This window comes from Electrona antarctica (assembly GCF_951216825.1).
Source record: "Electrona antarctica genome assembly, chromosome: 4".
NCBI classification, from domain to species: domain Eukaryota; kingdom Metazoa; phylum Chordata; class Actinopteri; order Myctophiformes; family Myctophidae; genus Electrona; species Electrona antarctica.
Genome location: NC_136809.1, coordinates 36,778,015 through 36,789,925, shown reverse-complemented (window position 1 = coordinate 36,789,925; position 11,911 = coordinate 36,778,015). Strand labels below are relative to the sequence as shown.

At 41.0% G+C, this 11,911-nt stretch overlaps 2 protein-coding genes across 2 annotated transcripts; one reads left to right on the top strand and one right to left on the bottom strand.

Moving 5' to 3' along the window:
• Positions 1–2,124: 2,124 nt before the first annotated feature.
• On the top strand, positions 2,125–3,180 carry uts2r4 (urotensin-2 receptor 4; the record flags this gene model as incomplete). The annotated part of the gene is made up of 1 exon (XM_079500309.1): positions 2,125–3,180. The coding sequence occupies one exon, from the start codon at positions 2,125–2,127 to the stop codon at positions 3,178–3,180; it is 1,056 nt and encodes a 351-aa protein (XP_079356435.1).
• A 1,843-nt stretch (positions 3,181–5,023) lies between these two features.
• lgals2b (lectin, galactoside-binding, soluble, 2b) lies at positions 5,024–10,119 on the bottom strand. The gene is made up of 4 exons (XM_079500310.1): positions 9,998–10,119; positions 6,607–6,680; positions 6,348–6,519; positions 5,024–5,458 (listed from the first exon to the last, which is right to left on the bottom strand). Exons 1-4 carry the CDS (start codon positions 9,998–10,000, stop codon positions 5,312–5,314), a joined length of 396 nt encoding a protein of 131 aa, XP_079356436.1. The 5' UTR covers positions 10,001–10,119; the 3' UTR covers positions 5,024–5,311.
• Between the last annotated feature and the right edge of the window lie 1,792 nt (positions 10,120–11,911).

Sequence of the window (11,911 nt, the reverse complement as noted above, 5' to 3'; positions counted from 1 at the left end):
TTTCGTTTTGACGCAGGGGTCATCAATATGTCCGTACATGGACAAATGTGTCCGTGGCAAAGATTTGGTCTTATCCATGGCAAATGATTCTCTGTTTTACACTTAGTTACAATATTCCTATTTTGATCATAAGACCCAATTACTGAATGTCAAGTCTCCAGGTTTTCTTCAGAAATATGTACTGGGTTAATTTGGTTCCATTTGTACACACTCAGAGTTACAGACCTGTTAAGGTTATTTAAGGCTACAGCTGTATATTGGCATCAAAATATACTTAAAGTACCAAAAGTAAAACTACTTATTATGCTGTGTCCTATTTCTAGTTTTCACAATGTATGAAAATCTTTAGGAAATAGCAGATCTACAAGCTCACAACTCGTGGCTTTGCACATTGTGGCTATTTTGAAATGGACAAAGTTTATAGGACTGAAGTGGCTAAGGCATGTTTTGTAATAATCAGTTTTCATAGTAATAGTAACTAAAGTTGTAGTTTTCACATGATAGTAGTGGCGTAAAAGTACAGTGTTCGCCTCTGAGATGTAGGGAAGTAGAACATTTAAAAAGTATTGAAAATTGGAAATGCTCAAGTAAAGTCAAATTGTACTTAAGTACAGTACTTGAGTACATTTACTTAGTTACTTATACCACCGTCTGCAGCTTGTTGTTACACATTTATGCATTGTGTGTGTGTGTGTGTGTGTGTGTGTGTGTGTGTGTGTGTGTGTGTGTGTGTGTGTGTGTGTGCCCGCATACACACTTCCCTGGACCATGCCTGGATTCAGTGTGTGGTAGTGATGCTTTACTGTACATGCAGGCCTATATATTATGTGCATATTATTTATGTGCACTGTATGTGTGTTATGTGTGTACTAGACACGTGTACTGTATGTGCACACTTCGCCTAACTGTATGCCAGCAGTCGGTGGGTGTCTAAAAAGACTGTACAATGACTGTACAATCCTCAGCGTTTAACTTGAGCGTGTCAAATCTGACAATTTAGGTCCATTTTCACACTCACTGAGACAACATGGAAGATTTTACTGTGTACCTCCTAGTGCACAGAAGCAGGGGGGCGAAGTGATTACCTCGTAAATCTATAGACCCCTGCTAGGTTTTCACTGCTAGGTGAGAAAGACGAAGGACAGACTAGGGGTGGAATGAGAGAGCGCGAGAGAGAGAGAGAGAGAGAGAGAGACAGAGAGAGAGAGAGAGAGAGAGAGAGAGACTTGTACAGTGTAGGGATTCCAACAAACAACAGTTGTGTCTGTTGTCTATCAAAACAGAGGGACAAGGGCGCTGAAGAATCCATTAACCTGCCATCAGCATCCACCTGTTGAGGCACAGAAGAGCTGCAAAGGAACGCCTACGACACGCCTACGCCTTACAACTGTAATTATTGGGATTTTGACTGGATACGGGTGATACAGCAGATGCAGATGAATAAGGACATCCAGGAAATGCTGGACATCTAGTCAGGACATTACAGGAGACAGGCGGGAGGCAGTGATTTCACTTTGAGCCATAATCCATTTTCGGTCCAGAGAATGAAGCCCGGCAGACTGATCTCTGCTTTTTGACAAATGGGGATCTCATCTTTTAAGCTTTTTTTAGCATTTTAATTCCATACAGGATTACGGTTTATTTCCCCCCTGACACATGCTCTCCAAGAAGTGAGAGATGACAGCAACCTGTCAGGCATGTCAGTGGTCACATTACAGCTTCTCTGTGGATTATCATGGGTCAGTGTCTCACTGAGATCATACACCTCTCACACACACGGCCTGCACCGTTATGTCTTGCATTTAACTGTAGAGCATAACAAATGTCTTAAAGGATTGTATAGCTTTATGATATTTTTTCTGTTCAGCTGACAGCTCATGCTGATTAATTACATGTCAGAGCTGAAAACCGCTATTTATCCATTATCGTACAGTATGGAAAGTATACAGACTCAAAACCCCTTTCCGATCCCATATGGGATCCAGCCCTTATAGGTATACACTGGGAGAATATGAGTGTATACCTATAATTTATTCAAATTTAATTTAAAGAGGAAAAAAAGGAAACACGTCTATCCTCTTATTTCTGGGATACTGTGCGTTTCCAGTGAGCGGCTGACTTATCATGAACTGCACGCCTAATGTCACTATCACCCCACAACGTGGCGTTAGTGGAGGAAGTGGGCCTGGGGAGAGTGGCGGAGGAGGGGGAAATGGCATGTGGGTGACATCCGTCCTGGGCACCACTTTGCTCACCATGTGTGCTTTAGGGGTGGCGGGTAACGTGTACACGCTCGCCATCACACGCTCGGCCGCGCTGCACCGCACAGGCTCCATGTACGTGTACATCCTGAACCTGGCCCTGGCCGACCTGCTCTACCTCTCCACCATCCCGTTCGTGGTCTGCACCTACTTTGCCCATGACTGGCTGTTCGGCGACGCGGGCTGCCGCATCCTCCTGAGCCTCGACCTCCTCACCATGCACGCCAGCGTCTTCGTGCTGGTCGCCATGAGCCTGGAGCGCTACCGCGCCGTGGCCAAGCCCTTCGCCGCCCGGAGGTCCTCCGCCCGCAGGCGCAGACTGGCGGCGGCGGTCATCTGGGGGGCGGCGTTTGTTCTGACGCTCCCCATGATGGTGATGATTCGACTGAGGGAGGGCAAGCCCAACGCCGCCGGCTTGGTGAAGAGGATCTGTTTCCCGACTTGGACCCCCGAGGCCTACAAGGCCTACATCACTGTCCTGTTTCTCACCAGTGTTTTGGTCCCCGGACTGGTAATTGTTGGACTGTACGCAGGGCTAGCCAAGCACTACTGGGCCGCTCAGGCCAGCTTGGTGGGTAGCAGCAGCCGCTCTGCTCGGAGAAAAGGCCTCAAACAGAGAGTGGTGTCGATGATCTTTAGCATTGTTGTAGCCTATTGGGCCTGTTTTCTGCCTTTCTGGGGGTGGCAAATGGCAAGATTATTCTCTCCGGAGTCCCTCAGGGCACTGTCTCCGGCAACACAGAATTATGTGAATTTCTTTGTCACGTGTCTGACTTATGGTAACAGTTGTATAAATCCATTGCTGTACACTTTGCTGACCCGGAACTACAAAGACTATCTTGCTCAGAAATGTCAGTCCACAGCGTCGAGCAGAGCTGACCCAGGGTCAGCTGTAACTACACCAATGCAAGACCTGTAGAGCAATGGTTTTCAACATGTTCTACGACTGCCAGTTTAATATGCATGCAGCCAATTAGTCCTTCACTAAATCCCACCCCAAAAAGCGATTGTCCAATGCCAATCCAAATAGTTTAGCAACGGTTGCTATGCAGGTCAAGCTTTCTTCGCTGCTAATTTGCCTATTGGACAAGGATGGGTTGGGGAGGGACTTAGTGAAGGGCTAATTAAGGACCCACATTTTTATCTCTGGGACCAAAATCTACACTTTAAAATTCTCAGTGTTTATTTAACTGAGTGTACAAATGGAACCAAACATAAGGTTCCATTAGTACACTCAGAGTTACAGATCCATACGTTCCATTTGGACCCCTAGGGTGGTCCCTGGACACACTGCTGTAGTGTAGAGTAGAGTGTAGATGGCCAATTCTGATTGGATATTGAGTTTATACACTGTAATGTAAATGTTGACAATGTTGAAGGTGATAATTTCATTTATGGGCATGGTTGTACAAACCACCTGTACTGTGTACACATTCTTTTTATCATTCTGTCTCTATTTTAACATACAAGGGTGTCAGGGTAAGATATGCATACTGTAACTTGGCAAAGGTGAACATCACCCCCCATCCACACACATTTACCTTTTTTTCTTGAATGTGTGCCTTCAGACAGTTCACTTCAGACTGTCCAAAATGTTGGGTTTTGAGTATTTGAAAAAAGGTGCTCCATGTATCAGTTTGCGACTTGTTAAAGAGTAAAGACCTGATCACTTCTCGGTCTAAATGTCCTCATTATACATTTACATTCATGACATTGCTTATGATGCATCATTAAAAGGAACATCTTATTCAGTTTCTGATTTATGCACAGTAGGATAATATGGTGTCTTGGATGCACTGGCTGTACTGTCAGAAGACAGAAGTGTCAATTTGTAATATGTGAATGACTAGGCTGAATTACAATGAAAGAATGGTGTATGGTTTGACTGTTTAATGAAATCAAATGTAACACTAAAGGTGTCAATATTACAATACTGAATATTGATCACTAAAAAGTCACCATCTTAAGAAAACCTGAATGTCTATGAATTTCCATGGACTTTCTCCAGCCAATCCTGGCAAACCCTCAGACTACTACAATGAGTGAAAACCTGACAAACCAGGAGATTTGACCATTGGGTATTTGACCGGACTGAAATGATTTGGCTATGGAATAGGCACTCTGCCATTCCAATAGGTGGTGGAGAAAACGCAATCCATTGTCAAAAGTAACCATCATATTCTTCAGAACCTAATTTTACCTAATTGTACCCTGAACAAGTGTGCCACAAAGACAGAGAGAAAGAGCACACCGACACTCATGCATTTCATCTCCTTCCAGGGAATGTGTTCCCATCGTGCTACATTCCTCAGCCCTGGGCCACAGCTCTCTTTGAGTCCATCTGCAAATTGTGCCTCCAGGAATGTTCTTCATCTCACCACAGCCATAAATCATTCCCATTAAGATGAATATGTTGCTCTCAACTCATGTCTCATTCTAGCCTGAATCTAGTCTAATTGAATGCATTATAGTTTGATGACTGTTCACAGACAAAGGAGAAATTACTTTTTCTCCATTAACTCCTCTGCAACCAGCTTAACAGGGTGCTCTTGGGTTTAAACTTAGACCATGCCAATACATGGGGAACTTGTAGACAATCATTGTAGTGTACGAATTAAGACAAGCCCTCCAGTCTAATAAATAGACATACATCACATATCTGAATGATGTTGTGATATTGGTCTGTAGCTGGAACGTGAATAGGACTCAGGAGTGTGTGTGTACAGGCTTTTCTATAAGAGCGACATCAATGATGCAACCAATCAAAAAGTGTTTTTTTTAATTAATATTTTAAAGAGGCTTACATAGAGAAGACATTAGTGAAATGCATTGAGGTTAGCCTTGGTTTGGTGTCCTCTTGAGGCCATTTCCTCTCACTACATGTATTGGCTGTCTACATCTTTATGAATTCTGTTATCATTAACTCGTTTCAAGAAAGAAAAACAATGGAACAGCCGGTTGACCTCAGAGTGCTGTTAAAGATGGAATATTTGACACAGATTTCACAGTCAGATCTCTCTCGAATACGCGAGTCGGGAAGAGGTGAACTTCTACTTTATCTTGAAGCCAATGATCTTAGCGCCACCGGAGACCGTGAAATAATTGTACTTGACGTCGCCAAGGCGATTGGGGAAGTGCATCATGCTGTCATCAGGAAGTTTGATGTAGAACGTATCAGAGGTGAAGTTGATGTAGAACTGTGGGAGGGGACAGATAGGAAGGAGAAAAAAATATTTAATAATGGTCTATATAGTAAGGGTCTGGCCTCCCTCTCATGTCCATGTCCAATATTTGGCAATTATGTACAATTGGTGCTGCACACAATGCAATGTTCAGTGGTGACGCCACACAGGACAAATCTGGGATGGAATCGTGCCCAAACTGGCCGACTAGTGTGGTGACGGGCGGCCCATCTCCTTTGTCTAAATGGAAATAGCCATCTTTATGAATACTTCACCTACAAAAGTGCTTCATATTAAACAACAATTTGTGCATCTAAAGAATCATTTTTCCCCTCCCATGTAGGCTACTGTATAAAATGTGTCTTGCTTTTCACAAATTTCACTTCACCATGCAATCCCTGCAATACCTGGTTGTGAAGCCCATTTATGAAGTGGTGCAGTTTTGTTTTATTACACCATACACTCGAATCGGTGTGTGCTGTGATTGGTGGTCTTTGGTGCCATAAAACTACCTACTTTGTCATTATGTTCAAAGTTTAGTTGAGAGGGTCCAACATAAAATATAAATATGCATCGAGTCAAGTGTCAATCGAGGGCATAATTTGCAACACTTTCACTTTGACACCAAGCAGAGCTAGACTGTCATTTGGGAGAAGCAATCTCAGTCAGCTACCGATGACATTTTATGAGCCAATAAAACCCCTCATATCCTCCATATAGTTATGATAGATGGCATCGTCATCAGTGTAATATGTGGACAGTGGGGCAGAGGACAAGGTCATAATAATGCCATAGCAAAGCACAGGTATAATATTGCTAATGTCTGCTGTCTCATGGTTTATGAAGCTCAATTTATGCAACATAAATCATTGTATTAATTATGGGAACAACAGTACAAACTCACCTTAGACTCCTCTCCACGTGTAAAAGGGAAGATGTCCTCACGCTGCTCGTCCATCCAGCTTCCACCAGATTGAGAGTTGCAGACAATGACGTTGGTATCACCAGCACTGTCAAAACGGGGGTTGAAGTGCAGCGCGATGTTGTCCTGATCATGACCGATGTTGATGGCAAAACTAGTGGTAAGGCATGAAGACAACAGAGAAAGTTTAAATTGCAGGTTGAGTTTACTTTTACATTTTGGAGAAATTGAGAATACTTACGCTTCACAGTCATCCTTGGGCTTCACTCTGATCTTAAATTCCTGCCCCTCCTTGAATGTCATGCTAGTAACTTTCTGTTAATGAAAAAAAGAAACAGAACTCTGAACCATAAAAACATGGATGGACAATTAAACCAACCAATACACTTTATGGAATTAAATTACACAGGAGGTCAGGAGGTCAGGAGGCCTGCGATTCCATTAAAACTGGGAAAGCATCTGTCATTTTAGATTTTTGCCTTGGCTGCCATTTTAGAAAAATGTACATAATTTTGAATTATAACAACGTTTAAGAACTATGCATACTGATTTTAGGCATTTGTACAATCGACCATATATATATATATATTTTTTTTCACCTCAATGAAGTAGGCTATATGGAAATCTACATCAAGGAAATAATAATGCACCATTTCTGACATGGTGTCTTGGCATAACACTTTATTTGACACTCTTGGACTTTGGTAAATTATGTCTACTAAAAAGGTCTGAGTGGGTCAGGGTTATAAACTATAGGACTCCAATATACAAAAGCTACTTCTGTGAAAAGATGAAGGCGCAAACCTACAGTTTACAGATAAGTGCACAATAAAAGGTACTAAAGAAACTGAATAGGTGGCCCAGGGCCCTTGGCGGTCCGGCCCCAACCAAATGAGTTTACCCACATTAAACCCAGTCTATACTTTGGGTATTCAATACTAGTTATAAGAGGGTGGGAATTTATAAAGAAACTACATTTACACACATAAAAAACTACTGCCATTTAAAAAGAAAGTGTAGGTGGTCATGGGAGGGGTTAGGCATGGCAGGTATGTGTTGAAACAATGATGATCATCGTTATCATCTAGCCGTGTTGATGATCAACCAGGGGGCTGTAAAAAACATGAAACGGGAAGGAGAGATGTTTGGTCACAGAGGCGCAGTCATCACGAGTAGATAGTAAAAGAATAAAAGTATCCGTCAGTCTGCATATTCTGCCACGACAGACTGTAAGACAATGGGCTACGTGTCATATGCCACACCCTAGCTCTCCTATTCTGGCCATGTACTAATAGGCAATCATTCAACACAAATATCAGATGTGCAAACTCACAACACAGCACATTGTGAACTTGAAGATTGGCAATTATTGGCAAAATGATTTGGTGTAGAGGGAAAAAGGGAGGCTTTGTGGTTAACCTTAAACCCTATACACTTCTGTTGAACGGAGTCCCCCAGGGGTCTATACTAGGCCACTTCTCTAACACAGAATAGGAACTGATCAATCTGTGGACAATGGAAATAAATAGAGAAGTGGTTATGTGAGCACAGCACACATTAGTGTGTTAGCATGCACCCGTTAGTATTTGGGAACTAATAGTTCCCACATCCCTACAACAATTTTAAAGATATTACTTTAAAGATATGTTCTCCCCTGGAACCAGAGTGCAATATACTCCAATGCCAAGCTTGATAATCATCGTTATCTACTGTAAATAGACGTAATAAAAGTACATATCATCATCATCATCATCAGTATTATAGTTGCCATGATTAAGATAAGCCTGTGGGGGAAATCCAGGCACCAAAGACAGTACAAACATCAACAGGTTACAGGGCAAGGAGAAATGACACTGTATGTGCGTGCATGTCTGTTATAAATGTAACATTTTAAACAAATTACAACCACATTGACTACTCTACTAGAACTATTGGATTGGCTATATCACGCTCGATCCCCATCAGGTGATTGGTGTCCCTGGCATCGCCTGACAGTTACAGCTAGACTTTAACAATATCGTCCCTTCCATCACTACTGGTACAGTGGTACCATACCCAGACCTACAAACCAGGTCTGCTCCTATTTCACATCAATACTTGGTTTATCATTGACCATATGCCTTGCACTGGAGGACAATGTTCCATTTGAGACTCATTACAGAACAGAGGTGGCATGAGTAGTATACTTCCATGATGTATCCAGATTAGAATTTGGAATAAGGATAGAATGCAATGGATGGAATATAATACAAGCAACTAGGACAATGTGTTCTCACAATAATGGGCTGTCTACACTATCATAATTGTTTTCAGAATCATTCCAACTCAAGTGGATGTAGACAGACAGTTGTGAATGATAGTCATGTAGTGCTTTCTTGGTGTGGACTAGGGCTTTAAGCACCTTGTTGGTACTAGTTGATAAGGGGAAAAAAGTTTGTTTTTCTTCCGCTTTTGTAGCTAGGTTCAGCTACTGTAGATTATAGTTATAGTCACCAATGTACACAGTTTAATGTACAACTATTATTTTTACACAATAGGTAGGCCTAGTTAAACAACTAGTCGACTAGTCAACTAATAAAAATCACTAGAAGTGAAAGCCCTATTGTGGACTATAGCCCTTCAGTGTTTTCTATTCCTATATTAAAGGGATATTTCAGCGCACCACAAGCCGAATTCCGGCTGATCCGGTGCGTCTCTGGCACAGAAGCAACTTGGACGATTGAAGCATTTATTTTTTATAACATGGTGAAAAGCACAGGGGAAGATTTTTTATATATATATATATATATATATATATATATATATATATATATATATATATATATATAGTTGCTCCAATACAGTCCTCTCTTAAGATTAATAATCGGGTACAATCAGTACTGAAATAACATCCAGGGAGAGCAATGGTTGAAGGGTTCTTGATTGTTCCTGTACAACATTGTGTGTTCGGCATACTATACAATCCCAAGATTTCATTCAACTCTGAGAGTGTACAAATGTTAACCAAGGGACCCATAGGTGCCAGTGGGTCCACTTGTTTAAATTTGTACACTCAAAATGTTAATCACTTCAAATAATCACCATTAATACAATTATCATCTAATCTATCAAAGTAGATACATTATTTTTTTAATTCTTTACAAAAAAAAAATCAGTTCACTATTACCTAGAAGAATAAAACCTGCCAGTGGACAATCTATTGCCATATTCAATAGCATAGATAATAGCAATTGTCTTCCTATCCTTTATTATGTAACAAACATTTTACACAAAGTGGAAAGAGTGTATAGGCCTTGTTTGACTGAACCCATTAACCCTAAACCTGAATCAAATTAATTAGACTGAGAGCTTGGGTGTGACTACTATACACCTGTTATGCATCGATAAATCAGCCATCCCCAAACACCAAACACAGACAGACTCTATCATGATAAATCTTGTCTGTTGTCTCATATCCACATCATCAGATGGCTGGTGCTAACTATGGTACAGTCACAACTAGGAAAGCATTATGTTGCTATAGAGGACTTTGATCTAAGAACCTCGGCTGTAATCTGTTTTACAATTGAGCCTGTCACAGTAAGCTAGTTGTATGATCCTTTAGCACACAGTGCCCTTATCATTCCACTTACCATCTTTGCTGTCTTCGGTGGGAGACCCCTCAATGGTAACTAGCCAGGTGAAGCCAGGTTTATATTGACTGACAGTAAGCAACCAATATGGGAAAGGTTGTACAAATCCTAGCCAATCAGAATCTTTACAGCCTTGAGTCTCATTGGCCTATGTGAGGGCCAATCAGATTTAGGCAGGATAGATAGATAGATAGATAGATAGATTGTTTTGTCCAACAGCTCCAGTGCAATACATACATACATAATAAAAAGAGAATGATGAACATGTAAACAATACATTACTGTACATCAGTAAATAGAATGCAGTAGAAAAAGGCAATAGCTATAAGTTAAAAAAGGCATGAGTTAAAAGTGCAACACCACTAAAAGTAAATACAGTAGAAAGTAAAGTAGTAAAGTAAATACAGTAAAGTAAATACAGCAGAAGTACAATGAGGTATTGTTTATAAATTACTGGAGTATTTCCAATTTGCAGTACTTTTACTTCTACTCCAATACATCACAGAGGCACATATTGTACTTTTACTCCACTACAATTATTTGAAAACCTTAATTACTTTGAAGATTTTGATTATTATTACAAAACTTACGCTTACAATACATAGGCCTACAAGTTCACAATATGTCGCAATCTGACACATTGCAAGGTTGTAGATCTGCTATTTTCAAAAGATGTTTATGCATTTTTATGCATACTTTTACTTAAGCAAAAAAAAGAAAGAAAGACAAAAAGCAGCGGGGCAGTGTAGAGTGTACAGGGTTTGATGAGGGCCCAGGTAGGGCCGCGGGCCTTCATTTTCGGGCCTGTTGAGAACTCTAGTTTTTGCCAGCTGCCAGGCGCAGCTGCACTAATAACTTTAGGGAAGGCCCGTTTCAGAGTTAACTGCGACCTGCGGTCGCAATTAATTAATTCATCTTTTGTTTGCTGCTATGGCGGTCTGAATTTCCTCTGGAGACTTATCCTGTCTTTCAAACTTTTATCTATGAATATGTTTTACAATTTATTCTTCAATAGGCCTAAGCTGAAATTCACAAGAGTCTTGCCTAAAATTGCATGATCCATTCCTTTAAACCTGGCCAGTGTAAAACTGTTTTGAAGTTAATGAAATGTACCTGTCCTACATAAATATATTTTGTGTAATGCTTTATGGTGTCGTCCACAGTTAACAGTTTTTGTATTGAATTGTGCTTGAAATATACCTATTCTGCATACTGTTAATAAATACTTCAATCAATCAATCAATCAATCAATCAATCAATCAATCAATCAATCAATCAATCAATCAATCAATGACTAGATAAAGTGCCCCTCGGGGCACAGGTCTCCACCAGGGCAGGTCAGGTTGTGGCCTCCTGGTGGCACTATAATAGACCAATGTGAAAAGCGTACCATTTCTTCTTAGGCCTTGGATGGCAAATTGGCAATTGGATGATTTGAGGCATTTTGTTCCAAAAATGTGTTTTGCAAAAATCCACCTGTTGGTGGCGCTATAACAGGCCAATCTGAAAAGGGTGGGATATATTCCTCAGCCTAGTAGGAAAGTCTGTGAAAGATTTCACGTAAATTGCACGCTGCGTTCATGATTTGAGGCTTTTTGTTCAAAATGGGCCAATTCTGCAAACTTTGAAAGTCAATGTTAGCCAATTAGGATGGAATATGAAATATCGGACATATCCGTCTTGAACACATGACTATAAGAGATTGCAGGATTTGCAGGATTTTTGGACAGAATCTGGAGGAGTAATATAAAAAAAATGTTTTTCAAAAGTCGGCCTCCTGGTGGCGCTATAACAGGCCGTTCTGGAAATGTTGGGGCAGAGGTTCATTGTTAAATCCAGGGAGTGTGTGTGCAAAATTTGGCATCGACCGGGTTAATGGTGCCGGAGATTAGCTGTACATGTACTCAGACGGAC

Bases quoted from the DNA above. Each gene is read 5' to 3' on its own strand.
- lgals2b (XM_079500310.1), bottom strand. The intron at 6,520-6,606 runs GTAAGTATTCTC...CCTTACCACTAG, and splicing joins CCCAAGGATGACTGTGAAGC to TTTTGCCATCAACATCGGTC. The intron at 5,459-6,347 runs GTGAGTTTGTAC...CCCCTCCCACAG, and splicing joins CACGTGGAGAGGAGTCTAAG to TTCTACATCAACTTCACCTC.